The sequence below is a fragment of the Vigna unguiculata genome, chromosome 8 (assembly GCF_004118075.2).
Source record: "Vigna unguiculata cultivar IT97K-499-35 chromosome 8, ASM411807v1, whole genome shotgun sequence".
In the NCBI taxonomy this organism is placed as follows: Eukaryota; Viridiplantae; Streptophyta; class Magnoliopsida; order Fabales; family Fabaceae; genus Vigna; species Vigna unguiculata.
Genome location: NC_040286.1, coordinates 13,629,205 through 13,655,150, shown reverse-complemented (window position 1 = coordinate 13,655,150; position 25,946 = coordinate 13,629,205). Strand labels below are relative to the sequence as shown.

The window sequence follows — 25,946 nt, the reverse complement described above, 5'->3', positions numbered from 1 at the left end:
ATTAAAGGAAGAAGAAACATAAAATAGAAAGGAAAGAAATGGTAAAAATGTGAGAAGCACGCCACTACAAGGCTAGGCTAGAAGCCATGACAACCTTGAAGATGAGTGGATGTGTGCCGCCACTTGCTATGCAAGATAAGGCTTAAAAGTATTCACTCCCTAGGGAGGAAACTCTCACAAATGGTTGAGACACAATAGTGTTTTTACTTCAAAATGTTCAACCCTTTTACATGTCTAGGAGCACCCCTTATATAGAAGAGTTTAGGGGCCTCTAAGCAAATAAAAGATACCTAAGGATGTCTCTACAAAAACCTAACCCTAACTTCTAGAAACTAGGTCAAATAAGGTTACAAAAATGAGAGAAAAAGAGCTAACTATGGTGTGTGCAAGGGTAATTTCGTTCTAGCACAAAAGGAGACAAAGAATGTGTCTCATATGTCTTCAAAAAGTTGCCAAAGTGTGCAAAAAAACAAAGGAGACCAAAGGTACATAGGTACACTTGTTTTATGCCTTTTACTTTATGCTTTATGTCTTTGCTTTACTCTCTCCTCCACATCATTTATGCTCCTCAATCACCATGCACCACCTAACATTGCTTTCTTACTCCTAATTAACTTAGTCTTCTTAAGCATGTGTCTCCATCCTTGGTTGGGGTCAATCCTTCATCATACTCAAACCGTAACCCCTTAGTAGAATGAGTTTAAGTTTCCTTATTAAGAGTCAATCCCTTGAACTCCTAATAAACCAACTCGCTTTATGAACTAGGATTTAAGACAACCATTGGGTCAAGATCAGTTCCTATATACAAGCTCCATTGAGTATCTTGTTCCAAGTCTAGGTTTCAAAAGATACTTTCCAACATCCAATGAACCAAGTGTCAAATGAATGACCAAATCAAGCCAAGCATTAAGCAAAGAACAAGAGTACTATCATTTAATGAAAGACACACACACACACACACACACACACACACATATATATATATATATATATATATATATATATATATATATATATATATATATATATATATATATATATATATATATATATATATATATATATATATTCAAAGCATTTGAAAAATACACATAAGTTTAGTGGCTACATCTAACCCCAACAAAATGGGTTCAGCTCCTCACTATCATGAAGAGCCCAAGCTTACAAATGAAAGAAATGAAGAAGAGGAAGATACAAAGAGGAAGAAAGAGTTGTTCCCACAAGGCCTAACAGACCTCTAAGCTCTGTAAAAGGGTGTTTGTCGTGCCTTTCAGGTTCCAAGATCGCTTCTCCTTGAGTAACTAAGAAGAAATAGGTTTAACTTGCCACATCGTCATAGGTGCCACTCAGCGCTAAGTCTGCACCGCTAAGCATACAAGTTTACAAGCCAATTAGCGTTCAATGTTGGCTAACCAACGCTCAGCGCTTAAAAGTTCAAGCCAAGTGGCACTCAACAATACTGTTATGGCACTAAACGTTAGCATTTGCGGTCGAATAATGCTCAACTTCGACTTTCTAATGCTTAGCGTTGGATACATGGTTCAGATCTTCCAATTGGTCTTTCTTCTTACTTCTCTAGGTTGCCAACTGCTTTAGTTTGAGGCAAAAGCTCTCTATGCCTGAATTAGACACAAAAATTGGGGATTGGTGGTATAATTAGATCAATGTAACAAAAAATATATTTATTTATAAAAGCAAGGTGAAATTGTGGCTTAAGTAGGTTAAAAGCTCAAGGGTAGTTGATTTTGTTAACAAAATATTACTAAGGTAATGGTCAAAATTTACATTATTAGATATTTTTAACAAATACTTTTGTTTAGTGAAGAATCACATGAGAAAGAATACATGGTTGAGTTTGCCTAGTGGAACTTGACTAATTGGTCAAATACTAAACGTAGTAATCTAACTGGCTAGAAGAACTAATATTAATTTTTTGAGTATCTTTTATTTCGTTTAAACTTGTTTATTTCATGTTATAATTGCTTAAACTTATTAAATAAGGAAGGAAAAGTATAAAACCAAACTTGCGAAATTCTTTTATACACACTCCTTAAGTTCATCTTCCTATCATCTAATAATGCTTGCATAGACAATACAAGTGAAAAGTTGTGGAAACTTTAAATCAAAATTAAGCCCTCCCTTTTTGTCTTATTTCTTGTTTTTTTGCATTTTTGATCTACTTTGCTTTTCATTTTTTATATGAATTTGGTTCTCAATTTAATTACATTTTGGTATTCTAACCAAACAGTTTTAAAAATAATTTCAAGAAAGGAAATCTTTTTAGAAAAAATTTCAAAACAAATTCACATCTCTTTTTCATTTAGCTAAAACATTCATTTTTTTTATAACAAAGTTTTGTGTGTAATCAATTTTGGTGGGGTGTGCGAAACCTTTGTATTTTCACAACCCACTTGTAAGAAATTCATATACATATTCTTTCTTTGAGAGTTACCTTCATTCAAACAAACAACTTTGTTTTCTAGGTAGAAGTGACTATTTGATGGTGGGAAATTACCACAGATGATGATCCATATGTATTACCTAAAAATTCATATTACCCATAAACCAAAAGTCCATCGAAATTTATCGATGCCGCTATTACATATGAATCTTGAATCATCGATAATTTATGGGTAATTTCTTCTTACCCAAGAATTTTTGTCATAGGTAAATTCAATTTTTTTTGTAGTGTTAATCCCTAAAGTATATTGATAAGAAATAACTATGAGTGGTTTGCGCATTCAATTGTAATAAAGTCATGTGAGAAAAATACATAAAGGGGGTGATTGAATTATCTCTTTAGGATTGTTAGATCCAAGTTCAACATATCCTATGTTTGATTTTGATCATGTGCTTAAATAATTAAGTACATAAGACAATTTAAAGTTTATCATATGTTTTCTTTTTCACTTGCTAACAGACAAAGGTCGTTAAGAAATTTAACCTTGTTGACATTATACCAACAATCTCAAGTAAAGACAACTAAATCTATTAGTTGGTTTTGTACGTATTATCCATTAGCAATACAATGCTAAATGTATTTAATAATTTTACTTGATTAGAGTGTGTCAAAAGAAATATTTGTAACAACTCTCCAGGTATATTCAATCCTATTTTAATGAATGTACATGTCATGTTCCAGCAACACATTAATAGTTGCATTTCATTTTAGTGTCCTCTTTGTAATATTTGATACCTTACCTTGTAGGCTTACTTAATAATGGTGACATTGTGTTCATTGTTCTCCTTCCAAGCAAGCTAGTAAAATGTTTGTCGCTTTCACTAAACTTAGTCTTGTCAACCAACATGGATTGGTTGTTAAGCTTTAATCTACTGATATATCAGTTAAATCATGATTATGTTTGACACATTAAATTCACAATCCACCCTCCTCCATTGTGTACCGGTCTTCCACATAATTTAATAGACAATAACATTTCATTGTTCCATGATAGTGTGTTGTAAATACTTTTTGTAGCTTCTATACTCCCCACCTTTTTTTCACAACATAACAACACATATTTTCCTTCCTATTGTCTGTTTATTGTATTAAACCTCAATATGACAATGATAAATCCAAGTATAAATGCTACTCAATGGACCTATTGAAGTAAGTTATTACATGTCCAAAATATCTACACAAATACCTTACAACATCAACATATGTCCATTGTCACATTTTCAAACAAATAATGACATAAAAAAACTTAAAACATATGGATATTTCATCTTCTCTATTACAATTCTCTTTAACTAATTTATTTTCTATTTACTCACATTTCATGATATAAGAAACTTCATCCATATGAGACAATATATCAACTTAGTACCATGTTTTACTCAAAATTCATCATCCATAAGATAACCAACATTAAAGCTTTGAATCACAGAGACATTTTATATCAATACATACTGATTTTTCTTTTCTAAACTGGATCACTTTTTTATTGAAATTCTAAAATTTAAAATTGAAATCCAGTAATTACTTTCCTTTTTAATTATACAATTTGAAATAAAACATTAACTTTAACCATTTGCTTACAGATTGCTGAATTAGAAAATTTCCATGCATAATCTAAAAAGAACTCAAAAAACAGTGTCAAAACTTAATTATTAGAAAATGGCGCAAAAACCAAAAATCTAATGCTTAGAAAATGAATTGCCTACCTACCTTTAGGGGGTTTCTCCCTACACCTCCAAAGAGTTCTACTGCACCTCCAAAAGAATTTAAATTTCCTATAATACTCTTCTGAATCCTTTGACTATTAAGCGGTAAAAGTTAAAAAAAAATTTCCGGTAAAATCCTTAACCGGCTTTCGAAACCCGGTGAATAGTGTCAAACGAATTTGAAATTGTGAATCGGCATTCAAAGCCCGGTTATGTCTTTAACAAAATTCTAAATCAGTTTTTTTTTAACCGATATTTGTAGTATAGTTGGTGGTTTTAATTTTGTTATTTTTTTATTTGATTTGTTTATAAGATTTAATTTCAATTGTTTTATAATTTATGTATTAATTATTTAATTTTAGATTATTTATATTTTCTATAAGTACATTAAATAAAATTTAATTAATTTAATTTTTGTAGTTATTTTTATCGACAATGAAAGTCCGGTTTAGTAAACTATTTTTTTATTTAAAGTTTATATTTATATACCGACATTTGAATTCTCCTAGTTTAATTTTTTTAATTTATTTTGCATAAAAGATTTATTTTCAATTAAATTAATATTACTAAGTTGTTGTTTTGTTGTAATATATTTTATTAATATATTTTATTTTTTTAGTTATGAACTTGAGTTTTTTATTTATTTATTTATATTATTTTTTGTTTTAATTTGTTACTTTTTTATTCATTTTAATACTTTATTGTTTTATAAATTTTGTTATTTGCAATTTTTTTATTCATTATTTTTTACACTTTTTTTAAAGTTTTATTTATATAAAATAAAAATAATCTAAAATTAAATAATTAATACATAAATTATAAAACAATTGAAGTTAAATTTTATAAACAAATCAAATAAAAAAATAAGAAAATTAAAATCACCAACATTGCTACGAATGTCGTTTTTTTTAAAAAAAAATTGATTTAGAATTTCGTTAATGGCTTAACCGGACTTCGAATGCCGGTAGACAATTTCTCAATCGGGTTTCGAATGTCGGTATACAAAGAAAACGGATTTCGAATTCCGTTAAATCACTTAACTGGACTTCAAATGCCGGTTCACAATTTCAAATCCGTTTGACACTATTTACCGGATTTCGAAAGCCGGTTAAGAATTTTACCGGATTTTGAAAGCCGCTTAAGAATTTTTTTTAACTTTTACCACTTGATAGTCAAAAGATTTAGAGGGGTATTATAGGAAATTTAAATTCTTTTGGAGGTGTAGTAGAACTCTTTGGAGGTGTAGGGAGAAACCCCCTACCTTTAAGCTCTACAAAACTATGTCCTTTGCCAAAAAACCTCAATGTCCAAAGTAGTCGCGGACCAGTGGAGAAGTCACACAAAAAATAGAGTTTGGGAGGTTCAAACACGTATAACTAGGGGTGGCAATTTCGGTCAGGCCCGGCGGGCCAGCCCGCAAGCCCGCACAAATTACGCGGGGCAGGCCTGAAAATTGAACCCGCAGGCCCGATCTGGCCCAGCCCGCGGTCCGCACGGGCTGGCCCGCGGCCGGCATAAAAGTTGAGTTACTGCCATATGCTCTTCTTTTGTGTACTGATATGCTGCTGCTGTGAGAGTGAGAAAGAAAGAAACGCGCTACCTTTTCCTCATTTTCGTAAAAACCCTAGAAACCCCTTTCCTCATTTTCGTCTGCCCTAAAAACTCAGTGTGCCCCTTTCCTTCCAATCCACGCCGCTGACCAACCCAATTACGGACAACGCTGTCGAACGATCTCCTTCCACCGACGACGAGCTTTGTGCACCGCGAATCACAAGAGTGCACCGCGAACCACAGGAGCGCAGGTCTCCTTCCACCTTCAATCCTTGCTTTGCATTCTCTCCCAGGTATGTATTACCATATCATTAGGTCCAAATGTTGCTTTCCCTTTTGTTCGATTGTTACTATGAGGAACAAACAAACTGCTTTTGGAACCTAAGTTTTTCTGTGTTGGACCAGATCTTGTTTCTGGTTCCAGTGTCTAACCTTAGAGGTTGGATTTATTTACTCTGAAAATTAAAATGAAGAATCTGTTGATGTATGCTTCTTTTTGGCTACACTTGTTTGCGTAAATAAATCATGTAGTAGGCCTGAGTACTACGAAGTTATATGTTTATAGTGACTTATAAGAATTGCTTCAAATGTGTGTTCATTTCGCTGGTGTTGTTGCTGTGTGTTGCCATTGCCCCTGCTTAATTGCAGGTTGTTGCTGATTTGGTTTGACAATGTGTGTATTGTATCAGGAAATTGAATTAGATTAATTTAGAAACAAGAATGGCTGATAAGGATGATGTTAACATAACTGTTTCTGAAAATGAAATTGAAGAAGATGATACTGAAAAACAGTCTGAAACGGTAGAGGTTGATAAAAGGAGAAATAAGGCTAGCACAACTGATTGTTGGAGGTATTTTAGTAAGGTTGGGGAGGATAAGAATAAGGCAAAGTGTAATGGTTGCAACAAAGTTTTTGCGTGTGGTGGAAGAAAATATGGAACTTCACATTTGAATCGGCATATTATGAAGTGTGGTAAAATCAAAACTGAAGATATTGGTCAAATGATGTTAGATATGCAAGGAAAATTGAAGGCAAAGAAAATAGATCAATCAGTGCACCGTCAGTTGTTGCGTGAACTGGTTGTTAGGCACAATTTGCCTTATAAATTTGTTGAGTATCCTGAACTTAGGAGCTGGATTAGGTACTTGTGTCCGCATGCAGTTATGGTTAGTAGAAACACTATTAAGGCAGATATTGGGAGACTCTATGACAAAGAAAAGTTAATTCTTAAAACTCTGCTTCTTTCCATTCCTGGTAGGATATGCTTGACATCTGATTTGTGGACATCTATTAATACTGAGGGATTCATTGCTTTGACTGCCCATTTTGTGGACTTGAGTTGGAAACTAAATAGCAAAGTTCTTAACTTTTGTCACATGCCCCCCCCCCCCCCACATAGGTTTTGAGTTGTCTAAGAAAGTTTATGAACTTTTGCAAGAGTGGGGATTAGAGAAAAAGGTTTTCTCTATCACTTTGGACAATGCTTCGGCAAATGATGTGCTTCAAAATTCTTTGAGAACTCAACTTAATCTACATAATGGCTTGATATGTAGTGGGGAATTCTTTCACATTCGTTGTTGTGCGCACATATTGAATTTGATTGTGGAAGAAGGATTAAAGGTGTTAGGCAATACTCTAGATCAAATTAGAAATAGCATCAAGTATATATTAGGGGGTCAGAGACTAGAACTTTAAAATTTAAACAATGTCTTGACAAATTTGATGACATTGATTATTCATGTGGATTCTGTCTTGATGTCCCTACACGATGGAACTCAACATACTTGATGCTCAAAGGTGCCTTAAAATATCGACGTGTTTTTGGAAGCTTGCCAATGGTTGATGAAAGTTACAAATATTGTACTTCAGAGGAATAGTGGGACAGGGCTGAAAAAATTTGTAGGTTTTTAATGCCTTTCTATGATATGACAACCTTAATGTCTGCCACAAGCTATCCCACATCAAATTTGTATTTCTTACAAGTTTGGAAGATTCAAAGTTTGTTGATGGAGAATGTTAAGGATGGAGATGATTTGATAAAGAAGATGGTTGAATTGATGATGGTTAAGTTTCAAAAGTATTGGGATGAATATAGTGTTGTGCTTGCTTTTGGAGCAATTTTAGACCCAAGAATGAAACTACAAACATTGGCCTACTGCTTTGATAAGATTGATCCTCTTACTTCTGGATTGAAGTTGGCAAAAATCAAGGACAAGTTGTACAACCTTTTTGCTGAATATAGTAAAAGTTTGCCAACAACAACATCAACAAATGTTCTAAAGCGCAAACAAGGACAATCTTCTTCTTCCTCATCCGTTTCTCTTCCACATCTAAGCCTATTTGATGTAATTTTAATTTAACTTGATTGTATTTTGTATGGCATTCTTCATATTGATGTTACTAACTTATTCATTCATTGTTTTGTTAATAGGAATTAAAAGAGTGTGATAGTGAATTGGGTAATAGAATTGGAAAGAATCAACTTGAGACATATTTGGAGGAACCAAATCTAGGTTTTCGATTTATGGAGCACATGGATGTCTTGGAATGGTGGAAAAATAATAGTCTAAGATTTTCTGACCTATCAATAATGGCTAGAGATCTCTTTAGCATCCCAATAACAACTGTGGCATCAGAATCTTCTTTTAGCATTGGGTCTCGGATCCTTAACAAATATAGGAGTCGACTCTTACCCGAGAATGTCAAATCCAATATTTGCCTTTCTAGTTGGAAGCATGGTTTTGTTGAGGGTAATTATTTGATTCTTACTTTCTATTATTTTTATTGTCAAGTAAATTCATTCCTACTTACTATTTATTTTTTTGGTTTGAATATATGCAGAAGATGGAGAAAATATTACTTACAAATATCTGGTGGTAAATGAAGGGTCCTCCGGTGTTGCTTCCAATGTCATAAGCATGGAAGATGAAGAACAATAGACTACAACCATGAAGATGTTTCTATGTTTTGGACTATTTTTGATTTGAACTTTGTTGGTTTGGTGTTTTCGTGTTCTAGACCCCTTTTATGGACTCTTTTATGTTGTTATTGCACTTCATTCATATGATGTCCAGGACTTGTTTGTTACACTTGTTTAATGCTCCAAGACTTCGTTTGGTGGACTGTTTTTTATGTTGTTTATTGCACTTGTCCAAGTTTTGGTTGATTGCACTGTTATAAGAGTCCAACAATCATGTTACTGCACTGTTTTATGATTTAAATGTATTGTTTCTATGTCCAGGTCTGCTTCAAAATGGTTAGAATTATGGGTAAAGTTAAAAAAAAAAAATTTCCAAACTGTGCGGGCCAACGTGTATGCGGGGCGGGCCAGATTATGCGGCCCGCATAAAATGTGCGGGGCGGAACGGGCCGGCTCGCGGTGTGCGAGCCTTATGCGGGGCGGGCCTAAACGGGGCGGGCCGGCCCGTATTGCCACCCCTACGTATAACAAAATCACAAAGGGCAAATTGGGTTTTTCACAAAAATAATTGGGGTGTAGTAGGCAATTATGGTGTTGTAAAAAGAAAGAGGTGAGTGAGTATAGTAGTCTTGATGTATAGACTTATCTTTTTTTCTTTTAATATTTTAAAGCTCATTTTGAATGAAACTTGTGCTCTGTGAGAAATTTTACCTACGTTAATAAAACTTTTGATTTTTTATATTCGAGTTTCTAATCCAAAGTCACAAACCTTCCTTTAGTTTCTTGTTCCTTTTTTATTCATTCTTAAACACTTATTCGGTGATAACCCGCGAACAACGCAATTCATTTGAAATAAGCGCAGCAAGCGCGATTCAAATTCATTGAGGTTCATGATAATTGGTATTCTTATAGCGTAGTAAAAAAATATTCGAGAATAGAAGAATGAAAAAAAAGAAGAAGAAGACATCCTCTCTTTGGTAATCACTTCAAGTCTATTTCTTATAATTTCACGTGATACAAAACTTTAAATATATTTAAAATTCAAACTATAATCAATATTTATAGAATAATAAAACTAATTGTAGGTCTATCTTTTAGAAAATGTTTGAGATGTTTATAAAATGTATCAACATTTTAGATAGATAAATTTTAATTTTACATTCAAATAGTAAAAACATATTTAACATTAATATATATATTATAACTCAAATAATGAATTTATTCAAATGATGTGATTTATGTAACACTCCATTTAAATAATATCTTTAATTTAAATGAAATTCCACACAGATAGAGTAGAATAAACAAATCCAGGAGTATAACCACTACTCCTCACAATATCCAAAAAAAAAACTATAAGAAACCAAGCACACCACGATGCCAGATACAAAGTATAATACAAGAACTTGACAATAGTTATTAAGGTACTAAAGGACAAAATAGTACATGGGCCATAGCCCTACGAGAAAGCCCAAGACTGTAGAATCCAACCCAGATGGGCTACGCAGCGGAACCATCACTTCCCTGTTGACCCCGGGTGTTCTCGCATCTGCTCACATCAATAAATTGATGATCATCGCAAAAAGAGAAGAACCACACACAAGCAATCAAACAAGAAAAAAGGTAAGCTAGAGTATAAAACAGTTTATCATACAGTTACATGCTATTTCACATTCCAATAAGTATATCTCATCCAAACATGTTATGACCTTTCAAAAAAAACACTAAGACTCAGACTCGACTCATCCGGATACATATAATCTAGTCTGATTCAGCGAATGCTTGCACTTGTGGTGGATTTTCCTGCTCACCCCCGAGCTGCACACCCTTGAGCTAAGTGTTACAATGTTACAATATCTCAACCCCCCACACAAGGTTAGTCCTTGATGAATTTCAGGCCTCCTACTACTCTCACAACAAGAGTCAGTCCGCTCTATGTGAGACTAGCTGACTCCTTAGAGCGTCAGGATGCAACCTTACCTTGAATCCTTACTAAATTATATAGATGAGGCACCACCATGAACTCCCACTAACAGGGGTCATGGAATTACGTCCCGACCACTGAAGCACCACCATGAGGTCTCACCTAGAGGCTCATGGAATTATGTCCTGACCACATACCCATCATATTCAACCAACCAAGTAATATTTATCATGCATATAAATCTCATGCCAACCTCTATAATCAATCATCGTTCATATTCCATGTTGAATCCATTCCAACTCATCCTTCCCAATCCATGAATGTAGAAGTGTATTTCATACCGACACCATGCCACTTTGATAACCAACCATCCCATTTAAAACACATGTCAAGATCATACCAAACCTATCATTCACAACCCATGAACCATATCACTCGTGCATAATCATTCATCTCATGCTTTTAACATAACAATTCAATCAAACATGGGTCAAACATACAAGAACATAGTTTTCATGCATATCCATATGTTCCATACCTTGAATGAAACTAGTCAAGTAAAACAAGCAACCAACAACTGCAACGATAGAAATATACAATCCCCCAAACTCACTACTGTCAATCTCGCTCAAGCTAGCAACTCTCGCTCAGGCGAGAGAGATCCCTTGCTCAAGCTAAAAGCTCTCGCCTGGGCGAGTTCTCGAGCATTGTGCACCTCGAGTTCTCGCTCAAGCTAACCCATCTCGCTCAGGCGAGAGGCCTTCGCTCAAGCAACAACTCGAAACAGAGGAGAGGGCGAGCCATGTTAACCTCGCTTAGGCGAGGGCTCCTTGTTTGGGCGAAAGACACACTCGCCTAGGCTAGTTTAACAGGTCTCTCCTGTTATTCATGCGAGCGAGCAACATTCCAAAACACAGTAAAGACATACCCAATTTAGATTTCATGCATACAAGACACCAATCAGGCATTTAAGACACAATTCACCGATAAAATCAACCATATACTACAAAACTGAAGGAACCCTAGCTTCCCTTACTTCGAAAGAGCTAGTCCAAATGAATCGTATACCTAATAGTGAGCACCACAACTCTAGGAACAACTTAGTGAGTTGGAAAAACAGCGAAACGGAATAGAACAAGGTTATTGAGGTGACTCCCCAAGGAAATACGAAAATAAAGCTAGAAGGGAACTACTACGAGCCTAGAAGCAACTTACATGAAGTGGAAGAGCTTGAGCTTGCTTGGAGAGGATGGGGAACCAAACCCTAACAGAGCTTTCTGTTGGGAAGCAAGGAGAGCGTGAGAACGAATGTTTTCTGAAAGTGAGTGAAACTAGAGTGTTAGGGCAAATTATGGTCTTTGGCTCCCTATGGGCCAGCCGTAGGCCCAATTGATTTGGGGATAGCCCTTTTTAAATTAGGGCAGAAATAAAAATAGGGTTTTACATTCTTCCCAACAACAAAAATTTTTGTCCTCGAAAATTCACCGATGGGATAGAAAGAAAATCGCATTTTCCTCACGCCCTCCGACAACCACCACCTAGACATGACATATTTGATGACTTCAACACCTATAGTCACTGGAAACTTTACCTTTGAGCTATGCGATATGTGTCCAAAAATGTAAATTGGTTTAGTCACTACACTCGAACTAACTTCCAACTTGCAACCTTAACACTGCTCCCTCATACTTGCCCAACTAACTTGTGATATACTTACTCACCCACCATATGCTCTCCCCTAATAGGTTTTTATCAAAGTCTCATATCACTTTAAGTCTCAAACTAAAGCATGTTCGTTATCACTTCCCGTCACCTTGTTCGCTCCTTTATGCATCACTCCACTGACTTGATCACTATTGAGTTCTGGCCTACTACCTCATCATCAACACTCTTGACTACTTTTACGCATAACGAAACTTATAACATCTTGCCTCCTGTACTACTTCAACCAATGGTAACAAAATCCACAACCAAGTCATTCTATTTCCAAATTAAACTTCCCTCTTTTACAACCACCAAATTCATTTCGGCATCTCACCTTCATTTCTAATCTACTAACTTGTAACCATCCTTCCACAAAAGCCTTAGAACTATGTCTTTCCTTGACTTAAATTTTTTAGTTTGATTTATACCTATCAACTCTAAGATACTTCTCAACTAAGATTTTTCTGAATTGCTTCTTCCCCAACCTTGTTGAGAGACTCACTAGTTCTAGTCGGATGACTAAACTAATGAAATCTCCTCACACATTCTCTTTCCAACCCAAACACTTATGTTTCTCAATCAACCCTTACTCTTAACTCGTCAAATCACGGATCTTGATTTCCATTCCCTAGCTAAACATCTACTCTCACTTTCTCAATTCCAAGTTGGCACTCTTACTTGAAATCATAACTCAAACCATCTCCTACTACTCTTGCACAACTTTCTCTAAGTAACCCCATAATTCTAACTCTAAATGATTCTCTGAACATCTTTAATTGATACACAAAAGAACGACACTTTTTCTGTTCAACGATCACAAAAGTTTGAAATACTTGTTTGATCAAAAGGAGCTGAATATGAGGCAGCGTAGGAGGATGGAGTATTTGAAGGACTATGACTTTGAATTGCTCTATCATCCGGGCAAGGCAAATGTTGTAGCCAATGCTTTGAGTCGGAAGAAGATACATGTGTCTTGCATGATGATAAAGGAGTTAGAGTTGATTGAGAAACTCCGAGATATGAATCTGGGGATGCAGTTTGGGCAAGACTCGATACAGTGCAACTTGCTAAAAGTCACTAATGAATTTTTGAATGAAATTCGTGTGGCTCAGGGACACGATTTGGAATTGCAACAGTTTGTGGGGTGGTTAGGCACAGAGAAAGGGAAGGATTATCAGATGGGAGAGGATGACATTCTACGTTTTAAAGGTAGAGTGTGCGTACCAGGAGGACCTCATTTCAGGAGGTAGATTCTGAAGGAGGGTCACCAGAGTCATCTTAGCATACATCCAGGTATGACTAAGATGTATAAGGATTTGAAGGAGTCCTTTTGGTGGAATGGTATGAACGCAGACGTGGCATACTTTGTTGCTCAGTGTTTGGTATGTCAAAAGGCCAAAATTGAACATCAAAGGCCAGGAGGTACACTGTGTAACATCCCGTCAGGATATTACGGATTTATAAATAAAATAAAGAAATAAATAAATAACAGAGCATTTAATAATACCTCATTTTCCCAAAACGCGGGAAAATTTAAAATTTATTAAATAAGTAAATAATGTTCATAACCATCAGTCATAAAAACCAAAAATCAAATGTTATAATATCACCCATCAGGGTTTACAACTGATCCCAAAACTAGAGAAAATAAAACATAAGGTTTCCCCGAGTCTATCCCCTCTCCGTGACTAAGCTTCACCTAAGCCACTTGCATCAACAACATCTGCTCCCGTATACCGCGTACACGATCATCGCCAAACACACGTAGATAGGGTGAGCTTAACAGATAAAACATATATAATGTTGCAGATATATATACATATACACATGTCACTATACATAACTTAAACATCCGACATTGTTCCATCTTTTAATTCCTACCATCTGACCCCCAATCATATTATTCGTGTTCTACATCGTCTAATGATTACTTCAAGGTGACTTGTTGTCATACCTATCGGCCACAACCGATAGAGCACGTGCGCAAAACAATGCTACGGATCATACACCGTAACGCCAGGTAGAGTTCCCATATACGAACATAGTCCGTATCGTCCCAAGACTACCAAACTCGTTAGCCAACAACTGAGGAGGGCAATCTATCTGAACCCATTCGTACTGGCCACAACCAGCACACTCACACCAGCAACACTCGCCAACCCGAGCCACAACTCAAGGGTTCCTCGTGTTCATCCGCCATCCCGAGCCACAACTCAAGATATGTTATTCCGAGCCACAACTCAAGGAATACCACGTGCTTAACCCCTATCCCAAGCCACAACTCAAGGGATACGTTCCGAGCCACAACTCAAGGACCACCAGCAATCCCACCTTTAAAACTCCACTAGATGCCTTGTAGATCACATATGCGAAATCACAATTCCAAGCTGTAGTAGTACAATTTGCCTGACGAGGGACACGTGCCGCCAAGCGCTACCAACTCCTAAACCGTCTGGCGGTTGACGCGTACCGCCAGGCGCACAACGCCTCAAGATCATCCTCGCTACTGGTCCCGCCTGGCAGAACACCACTTATTTCCAAGCGCACGTGGTTCAGTAGTTCCTCTGTTGGGAGGCCATCGCCTGGCGGTACCACTCATGTCGCCAGGCACACACGAAACCAGACGCCTCTGTCTACCCATCCCTCGCCTGGCGGATTCACCTCGTTATCAGGTGCTGTATCAGTACAGCAGCACCCCATTTGGGTTCCCTATCACGAATTTTCAAGGTTTACAGATTCTAGCACCCACTACACTTCTCACTAAATGTATCGCAACAATTCTCATAGACTTGGCTAGTCACAATGTACTTGCATTCCTTGGAATACCTTACTCGAAACCATTTTCACTTTCTAGACTCACGTATTCCTACTACTATTTAGTATAATCCATCTTTTTCTCTAAATAGTACCTATGCTCATACGAGACTTGTCCCCATTTCCTTCCCCTTTATAGCTTACTTAACTATACAAGTTTATCTCGCTATCTTTTATATACTTATTTCCACTAATCTCAGTTGTTCCTTACTGCATTCCAAATAGACCTCTCAAGATCAAGTATTACACTCACACTATTTTATGACTCATACCAGAATCTCAATTACTTTTATTCCTTATTATTCTCATGTACTCATCTTCGCATAACCTATCCACCATTTAGGTAGTTTCATTTCATAGACTCTCAACCCCATGACTCCAAGCTTCATCTTAATGAACTCATTCTCACAAAACTTCCTTGGACCCTCAATTGTAACATCCCATCAGGATATTATTGGTTTAAATATATAAAACAAATAAAAATATAATACTGCCGCATTTATGAATAACCTCATTTCCCAAAAATGCGAGAAATTTAAAATTTATTAAATGGTCGAATAAAGTTTATAAACGTCCACTACAAAAACCAAAATAACAATGTTATAATTTCACCCATCCGGGTTTACAACAGTTCCCAAAAGCAAATAAAGATAATGTAAGAAGTTTCCCCAGTAGAACCCCACTCGCGACTAAGCATCATCGGCTCCACCTGCATCAACATCCTCTGTTCACGTGTACCGCGTACACGATCATCGCCAAACACAAGCAGATAGGGTGAGCTTATGAAAACAACATACATCATAACTGAATATCATATAACCAATTAAACAGATTTAAGCTCCACAAGTATCAAAGTACTATCTTTAAATAAATTCTCTAACGTTTGGCCACAACCAGACCATTCGGGTTCTACCTCTTCTAGTGGTTACCCCCAGGTAATTTGCTACCAAACCTATCGGCCACAACCAACAGAGCACGTGCGGGAACCAATGCCATGGATCATACACCGCAACGCCAGGTGGAGTTCCCAATTACGAACATAGTCCGTAATGTCCCAAGACTACCAAACTCGTCAGTCAACAACTGAGGAGGGCAATCTAACTGGACCCATCCGTACTGGCCACAACCAGCACACTCACACCGGCAACACTCGCCAACCCGAGCTCAACTCAAGGGTTCCTCGTGTTCATCCGCCATCCCGAGCTCAACTCGAGGGATGCCATTCCGAGCTCAACTCGAGGAATGTACGTGCTTAACCCCTATCCCGAGCTCAACTCAAGGGATATGTTCCGAGCTCAACTCAAGGAACCCAACAATCTTACCTTTGAAGCACCACCAAAAGCCTTGTAGAACACCCTACAAATTCCAATAACTAGGACTTACAACAACCAAATCGCCTAGCGAGGGACACGTACCGCTAGTTGCCACAGCTTCCAGACCGCCTGACGGGGGACACGTACCGCCAGGCGCTAAGCGCCTCAAGAACCATAAAATTTGCAACCACCGCCCGGCAGGACTCTCCTTGCCACCAGGCGGACGCTGATTCATAAGTTACGTATTTTCTCGCTATCGCCTAGCGGAAACTTCTTGCTGCCAGGTGCCTCCTACACCATGATCCCACTGTTTCCTCACTATCGCCTGGTAGGTGCGACCCCACCGCCAAGCGCCACACCAGTAATATACCTTTACTTGTTTTTCGTGATTTTCGTTCAAGTTCACCACAAAGGTCTTGCGCAACTACGTTCTCAGACAGTTGAAGCCCCTTCACATCGTGTGTATAATTGTAAACTGGTTTATCGAATTAGACATACGTAAGTTCAACTAACCCAATACTCAATATGCCCTTGCAGCTACTACCTCTATAAGCTTTATTATTTACTTCCCTTCAAGTCCCGGTTTCCCTCACTTACAACATTACTTCACAACCTCCTTACTTAGGATTCACACACTTCCTACCATTTGGCAATTCCTAAAATTCATAAAATATAACTTGACTCTCGTCATCGTATACAGCCACTAACTCTATACTGGTCTAGACCACAAGTTCCACACCCACGTTAGAATCCTCCCTCAACTACGCCAGAATTCTCTTTCTCTTCTCAACACTTAATTATCAACCCTAACTCTGATTTATTATCATTCCTTCTTACATTCTATTACTCCTTTCCACTGCTTCAGTAGTATGAAGATGGCTCCCTCCACCAGTATAGTCAACGACACCCGCGACATGTAAAAACTCCAACTTCTGAGATGGTGCCTGACAGCAAAGCCTGTGCCGCCAGGCGGTTCACGTAAATATGGTAGATTCCCAGAATTTTACTGCAGCTATGCGATCCTTCTTTCATTCTCCAACACTTCTCTCTGCATTCCCGAATTGCCTTCACCCTCAAATATTTAATCGTGACACCACCCTCTAACTTTAACTCTAATAGTTCACAACATGAGTACACCAATTCGCTATCAACACTGATTCATCTAAAAATTCTCAATCATAACCCTAAAATCATATTCACACTGTTTCATCAATTTTATCTACTAATTATACTGAATCTCAATAAAATACGACGTTACATCATCCCTAACTCACCAACCCATGATTTCCCTCCTATCAGAATCATGTCTAAACACCCAGAATGACGAAAACCAAAACTCAGACCCGCGTCGCCTGGCGGAAATTCATCACCGCCAAGCAGTTCATTAGTAAAAACCCAGAATGCTCACGAACCTTGAGCCGCCTGGCGGTACAGGGATTCACCACCAGGCGCTGCACCCAGAAACTCCACAATTTCACCCAGTCCTCACAATTTCACATACAGAAAGTCCCTTATCTGATTGTACCTACTCCATAAATTTTCCTTTCAGAATTTCCCACACACATGCACTTTACAGTACCAAACTTCCCAATCTTTCACCCTTAATACCTAGTTGCACTGTTGCATTCGATTAAACCTAAAAATTTCACAGCATTCAACAGAAATTTTGACATCTGATCATTCTCTAAGATTTATCACAGAGTTTCCCCTTACTTGAGATCACCCAGAACCCCGAAATCGTCAAAATCGAGACTTATCGCTCGCGTCGCCTGGCGGCTGGATCAACACTGCCAGGCCCTTCATCCAAAACCCAGAAACTGATAAAAACCCCACGCGTCGCCTGATGGCTGACAGTGTGCCGCCAGGCAGTTCCTTTCCAGAACCCCAAAACCAGCTTAAAATAGATGAGTCGCTTGGTGGTGGTTCATCACCTGCCAGGCGGTTTCTGGAAAGTTTCCAGAAACGCAAAAATTTGTGAATACAACAGTAGATAGACATTCAATTTATCATACATCACATGTTATTATTATTTAAAATAAAACAGCGGAGTCCAGCTCCCCTAACCTGGAAATCTTTGCTTAAATTGAAATGCTTGAGAGCTCCCAATGATCACCAATGATATTCCCCTTGGCTTCCACTCAACCAGCCCCAAAACTCACTCCCACTCACTAATCTTAGCAATTTCGTGCTTTGTTTCTGGTACCACTTCTAATATTGCCAAACCCTTTCCAAAACCTCACTTTTGCCTTTTAAATGGAAATTTAAGGCTAGGGGAAGAGTTAAAAACGAGCTGTCACTTAAGTTAAGTGTTAATGGCCATTCAATCTCCCATTATGGGGTGTTTTTACAGCCACCCTTGGTTGCTATTTTCTCTAGGGTGTACGTTAACCCTTCACCTTCATGCCAAAGCCAAAAATAGCAAAAAGAATGTTTAATTTGGGTTCCCCAAGACTTGAACCCATAACCATGCAATTGCTAAATCAATATCAAACCATCATGCCAATTCATGTTTCATGCTAACAATCATCATCCAATTAACATATTATTTCACAACATGATTATCATATATTTAAAATAATAACGAATAATAACACAAAATTGGCATACATAGGACTCAAACCCAAGTCCTCTCATACAATCAAAGTACTCTCAACCACATGAGCTAGCACTTTTCCACATCATAACAACCATAATTTAATGTCATAAATGATTTGCCCACTCGCATTTATTAATTAATTAATTATTTAATTAATTAAATTCCACGGGTCTTACACACTACAACCACTAGACGTACCTCAGTGGAAGTGGGATAATATCTTTATGGATTTTGTGACCCATCTTCCAACGTCGACAAAGGGTCATGATTCAGTCTGGGTGATAGTGGACAAACTGATAAAATATGCTCATTTCTTGCCTATGAATCAGAGTTGTACGTAAGAGAAGTGGTGAGATTGCATGGAGTACCCGAAAGCATAGTGTCAGACTGGGGTCCTAGATTCACATCACGATTTTGGCAATCATTGCAGGCGGCCTTGGGTACACAGCTGAGGATGAGTTCAACGTATCATCCTCAGACGGATGGACAGTCTGAGCGGACCATCCAATCTCTAGAGGACTTATTGAGGTCTTGTGTGTTGGATCACATGGGAAACTAGAATGATGTGCTACCTTTGGTGGAGTTCACCTACAATAATAGCTACCACTCCAGTATTGGTATGGCGCCCTATGAAGCATTGTATGGAAGAAGGTGTAGAACTCCATTGTGCTGGTATCAGGATGGTGAAGCCTATGTGCTTGGTCTTGAATTTCTGCAACAGACGACTAGTAAGGTCAACTTAATCCAAGATCGAATGCGAGCAACTCAGGGTAGGCAAAAGTCCTATGAGGATAAGAGGAGACGACCACTTGAGTTTGATGAAGGAGATCATGTATTCCTCTGGGTTACGCCAACCACAGGTATCGAAAGGGTTCTTAAATCAAGGAAGTTGACTTCGAGATTTATAGGGCCTTATCAGATTACACGGAGAATAAGAGCAGCGGCGTACGAGATCGCTCTACCCCCTCACCTATCCAACTTGCATAAATTTTTCCATGTCTCACAGTTGAGGAAATACATTGCAAGTCCAGATCATGTGTTGGAGTCAGATGAGGTGCAAGTACGCGAGGATCTGACTAAACCAGTTGGACCGGTTCGCATATTGGATACTCAACTCAAGCAACTGAGAGGTAAGGAGTTGAAGACGGTTAAGGTTCTCTAGGACGAGGCAAGCCAGGAGATGACTTGGGAGATGGAGGATCTCATGAGGAAGTCTTATCCTCACCTCTTTGCTGGTAAGTCCTATTTTCGAGGATGAAAACTTTTAAAGGTGGAGGAATTGTAAGATTCATGAAAATTAATTAATTAATTAACCAATGCGGATAGAAAGCGCCTTTGTGGCATTAATTATTATTTAGTGTGATGTGGAAAAGTACTAGCTCAAATGGTTAATAGTACTTTGGTTATGTGAGAGGACTTGGGTTCGAGTCCTATGTATGCCAATTATGTGTTGTTGTTTATTATTGATTTTTAATAATATGTATGAGTATGGAATTGGTATTGTAAGCTTATCATGATTGGAGTGTATCACTAATATTACTTGGTTGAATTGGTTATGCACTTGAATGGTGACTAAGTGGTCATGGGTTCAAACTTGGGTGGGAATGAAATTGGAACTTTATTTTTTTTAGTGTAGTTTTGGAGGGAATATGAGAGGGCAACAGTAAACCTAGAAGGGGCCAGCCAAGGAGGGGGCTGGAAAACCATTGTATAATGATCCTTTAATAAAAAAATTAAACCCACCATAAAGCCTAATTTCGTTTTAACATTTAAACCCCTAAATGAGACACATATAAAAGGTCATTTTGAAGAAAAAAGGGGGTTTTGGCACTGCTGTCAATTTGCTTGTCAAAAGAATACAAATTCTGAGTGGGGGAGGAGAGAATTGGGTGCTATTGGGAGAAGACTTGAGAGGAAGAATTAGGCAGATTGGGAGATTGGAGAAGAACCCTCAAAGGCTATTAATTTGGTACCAAGATTTTAGGTTAGGGGAGCTGAACCCGAAATTTGTGTTGTTGTATGTTATTGTATGATTTTGATGAAATTATGCACTGAAATTCGTGATGCACATGAGGGAAATTGGGGGTTGTGAGTTTGGTACTGTTTTATTTAAATTTTGGACTAAATGCATGAAGGAAAGGGGTTTATACACTCTATATGTGGGAATGGTGTGAAACTTGGAATTTGGGAATTTTATGGAGTCTATACTATTCCTATGTGTTGTTGCAATATGTGTAAATTGATTTGGTATGAATAGGAATGTATTTTGGTATGTTTGTGCATTGTTTAGAGTGAATTGTGCGCGTGAACAGACTCGAAACCCTGCAAGTCTCGCCCAAGCGAGTCCATCTCGCCTAAGCGAGAGTTGCAGAGTCTCATTTTTGGTTCTGGTTCGCATTTCTCGCTTAGGCGACCATGGACGGGGTTGAGCGACTTAGTCTCTCGCTCAGGCGAGAGACACTCGCCCAAGCGAGGTCGCGAGGAATCCTGGATGTTTCGAGTGCGACTTCTCCCCCAGGCGAGAGGTTTTGGGGTTCTGAGCGACAGGTATGCTCGCTTAGGCGAGAATGGCTCGCCTAAGCGAGGTCGCGATGAGACTTTGTGTTTTGTTGAGTGAATCCTCGTCCAGGCGAGGGGCGTTTTGTGTTTCGAGCGACTAGAGGTCTCGCTCAGGCGAGGAGAGCTCGCCTAGGCGAGATGACGAGGTACAACCGCTGTTACACGCTCGCTCAGGCGAGGTGGGCTAGCCTAAGCGAGACCGAGGGTTTAGCTTGGGAGAACTGACATTGTGTTTGTGCACTGTTTGGACTGTTTGCTTGTTATTTCCTAAAGGATAGGAATTATATGTGTCACAACCGAAATCGCGACGGGATGACGAACCAAAAAATAAAAATTTGTAAAAGAAACAGAGTTTGGAGTCGCCACCATAGTTATTATAGGAAACTATGGAAAACCATGAAAAAAAGCAAGGTCTGCGAAAAACTAGAGTTTGGGTCCGAGAGTCGGTTACGCGTGGGGAAGGTATTAGCACCCCACAATGCCCATCCTAAGACGGTACCTTTAACTAAATGTGCAAAAGTTATGTGGGTTTTCGAAATATTTAATTTTCCCCAAAATTAGTAATAAAAGAATGTACAAAAAAAACTAAAATATTTTTTTGAATTTTTGGGCCCGACGAGGATTAATCCTCGCTCCTACGTATCTCCATGTGAATGGAGAATCAGGGTTACGTAGTTCTTTTTCGAAAATCTATTTGGAAAATTATTTGAAAATGATTTAATTTGTTTTATAATTTTGAAAATCTTTTTATTTAAATTTTAGTATTATTTTAAAATTGGTGTCACGCGACGCGAGCGGCCGGATAGACACTTCAAATAAATTCTTTTTTTTCTAATCTTTTATGTTTTATTTTTTTAATCATTTATAAATTTTTAATTTTTCTTAAAGTTATTTTAGAGTAGTTGTGGATTTCATTGCGACTTGAGCAACCAAATAGATATAAAAGAGTAAACAAAGAAAGTTATATTTTATTTTTAGATCATTTGTATATATTTTGTAGAAAAAATAAAAGTCTAAATTGGATATCATGCGACGCGAGCGGCCGGGTAGACACTAAAGAAAAGGGAAAAAATATTTTTTATGATTTCAAAAAATTGAAAATTGAAAAAACTAAATCAAAAGATGAAAGAACTAAAAGTGACGTACCTTTTCTCTTTTCTTTTTTTTCTGGCTTCCTTTTCTAATATTTTTGTGTTTGTTCTTCCAATAAAGATAAAAATGAGAGGTGTCTATGTGGGTGGTAATGAGAGAAAGAGAGATTGGAGAGAATGTTTTCTTCTCTTTTTTTTTTTTACCTCCTTCAATATGAATATGTTTTTTTAAAGAGAGATAAAAAAGGAGGTGTGTAGGAGTGGTGATGAGAAAGAATTAGAAAAGTGTAGAGAATCTTTTCTTTTTTTCTTTGGTCATGACAGAGTGCGTATTTATACTCACACCTTGCAATATCAATGCAATCTCGGCCTTAATTGTAACAAACAATATAAGGAAGGAATTGGTCATGATAGTAGCAAATTATGAGTATCAAATCGCAGCAAATCAGAGCACAAAATCAATGATCATCAATAACAAATCAGAGCACAAAATTAATCCCAATTAATAATATTGATTCTTACCATTTGAAGAGACACTGCTTCTAATTATTATATAATTAATTTCTCTATCAGGAACAAAGGTAGAAAATATTTGAGTTATTGGGCTCATGAAAATTAATAACAAATTGGGCTCTTCCTCCGTTTTTTCTTTTTTTTCTCTCTTTTTTTTTCTTTTTTTCTCTTTTTTTTCTAAAATTAAAGTTTGAAAATATTTAAAGAAAATTTTGTTTCACCTTATTTTCTACTTTTATTTTTATTTTTTGAAAATAAATTTATTCACCCGGACGAAATTGGGTGTTGACAATATGCTTGTGTTTGTGGTGTTTGGGCTTGAAGGACTAAGTCCAATAGGGGTCTGGGATGTGCTTGATGGTTGGACGCATGATGGGCATGGAACCGGTTGAGTTCTCGTCGGCTACTAATGGGTGAGGAGTCCTTAGTATGGTGATTACATGCGTCGGGCGCACGATGGACAAGGAACTGTTATGTTCCCATCGGCTACTATTGGGCGAGGAGTCGATAGTATGGTGATTGCGTGCGTGCTAGGGTCCAAATTGAGAAGGCTTCGATGATTTACTACAGACGAGGAGTCTGTTGGGCAGGACTATGAGCAGGATAGGCTCATAGGGTTGGACCACGAATGGGTTAGTTTCGTGGAAGCATAATGAAGTCCCAAGACCTAGTTCATGTATATGACTCATGAAGGACTATGAGATCATGGTTGGGTAATTTGCAAAGCATGAAATTTTAGTTGTGATTTTTGGATGGGGGACTGATGAGTGCGTATTTTTGCCCTCATTTAATGTTTAATTCTGGGTATTTAATTGAATTTGTGTGCTTAAAGAGTGATTTAATTGATAATTCTGATAATTAGGCTATTTGAGCATGTGTGATAAAAATGTCTTAAAAAGTGATTTTATGTTGCATAAATTATTTTTGGATATTTTAACGTTTGTTGATGCAGCTAAAGTTAAGATTAAGCTCATTCAAGGTGGGAAAATAAATTGATTGAAGTTACAAACCACCTTTAAATAAGGCTAAAATTAGTAAGTTCTCAAAAAATCACTTTTGCACCCCCTAAATTACATATACACTCCCATATTTCCAAATGGGTCACACAAAAATCTGTTATGCACCCCTGGTTTCTACTAAGTTACACCCCTCCTACCACTTAAACCCATCTCAACCAGATTATGCCATGTGTCAATCCCCACCTTTCAAATCAGGCCAACCATATGCTGACATGTGTCATTAATCCTTGCACATACATGTGAACCAATCAGGGCGTGCCATGTCATCATCTCCTCCATCTCACACATGAAACCCTAACCCTAATTTTCTCCTCTCCCACCAGCACCACCGGTAGCCGCCGCCGTTCCACCGTCAGGTCATTGGAGTTCTCCCACCTTCATGCAACCATTTTCTGCAACGCGAGTTCCTACAGCTTCCGTGAAGCCCGCAATGGCAGCACCACCTGCACCAACCGTTGCAGAACGCATCTTCACCGCAACTCCACCATCTTCAACCTTCTGCACCTGCAACGCACAACAGCAGTAGTGTTCAACATCCACAGATCTGCCACCGTCAACCATCACCACACCTGTGCGTCAATCGTTGGCCACTGCAACACTATCGCACAATCAAACTGGTCAACAGGTCAAATGGTCAAAGTTAGTCAAATCTGGTCAAAAATTCAAAGACTGGTCAAAGGAGAGGGATTTAAGTGCAAATATTGATATTTTTGGATATCTCTGCAAATTTGGACTACAGGATTAAAAATGGCTTATTGTGAAAATTAATGCAAATATTATTTGTTAATAATTTATTAGATATCTTTAAATAATTTATTTAATTATATCATAAATTATTAACCAAACTATATTTGTCAAATAGTTTAGATGTCTCCAAATATCTTTGAATATTTATCTTTATCTTTCTTTTAAAAGATATTTGAGAAGTATTAGCAACCGAAAAGCCCAGTCCAAATCCTATATAAAGAGACCAAGGGAGAGGCAGAAAAACACAAGCTCGAGATTCGGAGTTTTGGAACCCTTAGGGGTGCCTAACTTCGTTTCCTTTTTCTCTCTTTTCTTCTCTCTATTCTTCTCTCTTTATTTTGCATTCATGGAGTTCTAAACTTCTTGGGTTGATTCCATTGTAATTTCTTAATTGGATTCTGAGGTTAGATAAATTAATTTCTTTGTTCTTTTTATTATTGTTGAGGTTTTCATTCATCTATGTCTTTTATCTTTAAATCACGTAAGAAGTAATGACTTTAAATCTATATGCATGTTGGTCATATGAGTCCAAGGGTTTTTAAATTGAATTGATACTTTACCAAGAACAATTAAAGGAAGAAGAAAACATAAAATGGATAGGAAAGAAATGGTAAAAATGTGAGAAGCACGCCACTACAAGGCTAGGCTCGAAGCCATGGCAACCTTGAAGATGAGTGGATGTGTGCCGCCACTTGCTATGCAAGATAAGGCTTAAAAGTATTCACTCCCTAAGGAGGAAACTCTCACAAATGGTTGAGACATAAGAGTGTTTTTACTTCAAAATGTTCAACCCTTTTACATGTCTAGGAGCACCCCTTATATAGAAGAGTTTAGGGGCCTTTAAGCAAATAAAAGATACCTAAGGATGTCTCTACAAAAACCTAACCCTAGCTTCTAGAAACTAGGTCAAATAAGGTTACAAAAATGAGAGACAAAAGACCTAACTATGGTGTGTGCAAGGCTAATTTAGTTCTAGTACAAAAGGAGACAAAGAATGTGTCTCATATGTCTCCAAAAAGAGGCCAAA

General features: G+C 37.6%; 2 protein-coding genes across 3 annotated transcripts; both read left to right on the top strand.

Moving 5' to 3' along the window:
• Positions 1 to 5,630: 5,630 nt before the first annotated feature.
• Positions 5,631 to 8,918, top strand: LOC114193470 (zinc finger BED domain-containing protein RICESLEEPER 3-like). 2 transcript variants are annotated; one of them, XR_003606269.1, is made up of 3 exons: positions 5,631 to 6,011; positions 8,151 to 8,469; positions 8,561 to 8,918. XR_003606269.1 is itself a non-coding variant. In XM_028083290.1 (3 exons), the coding sequence occupies exons 1-3, from the start codon at positions 7,630 to 7,632 to the stop codon at positions 8,656 to 8,658; spliced, it is 852 nt and encodes a 283-aa protein (XP_027939091.1). In that variant the 5' UTR covers positions 7,110 to 7,629; the 3' UTR covers positions 8,659 to 8,918. The 2 variants fall into 2 exon arrangements, 1 of the variants encoding a protein (XP_027939091.1); XM_028083290.1 differs by lacking the exon at positions 5,631 to 6,011 and adding an exon at positions 7,110 to 8,064.
• A 10,691-nt stretch (positions 8,919 to 19,609) lies between these two features.
• On the top strand, positions 19,610 to 20,152 carry LOC114194884. Its single transcript, XM_028085289.1, has one exon. It carries the CDS (start codon positions 19,610 to 19,612, stop codon positions 20,150 to 20,152), a length of 543 nt encoding a protein of 180 aa, XP_027941090.1.
• Positions 20,153 to 25,946: the final 5,794 nt, after the last annotated feature.

What these genes read in the sequence shown, in the direction of transcription:
- LOC114193470 (XM_028083290.1), top strand. Translation starts at nt 7,630, where the DNA reads ATGCCTTTCTATGATATGACAACCTTAATGTCTGCCACAAGCTATCCC. An exon ending in CACATCTAAGCCTATTTGAT is followed by an intron (nt 8,065 to 8,150) that starts GTAATTTTAATT and finishes TTTTGTTAATAG; the next exon opens with GAATTAAAAGAGTGTGATAG. An exon ending in GAAGCATGGTTTTGTTGAGG is followed by an intron (nt 8,470 to 8,560) that starts GTAATTATTTGA and finishes GAATATATGCAG; the next exon opens with AAGATGGAGAAAATATTACT.
- LOC114194884 (XM_028085289.1), top strand. Translation starts at nt 19,610, where the DNA reads ATGGCGCCCTATGAAGCATTGTATGGAAGAAGGTGTAGAACTCCATTG.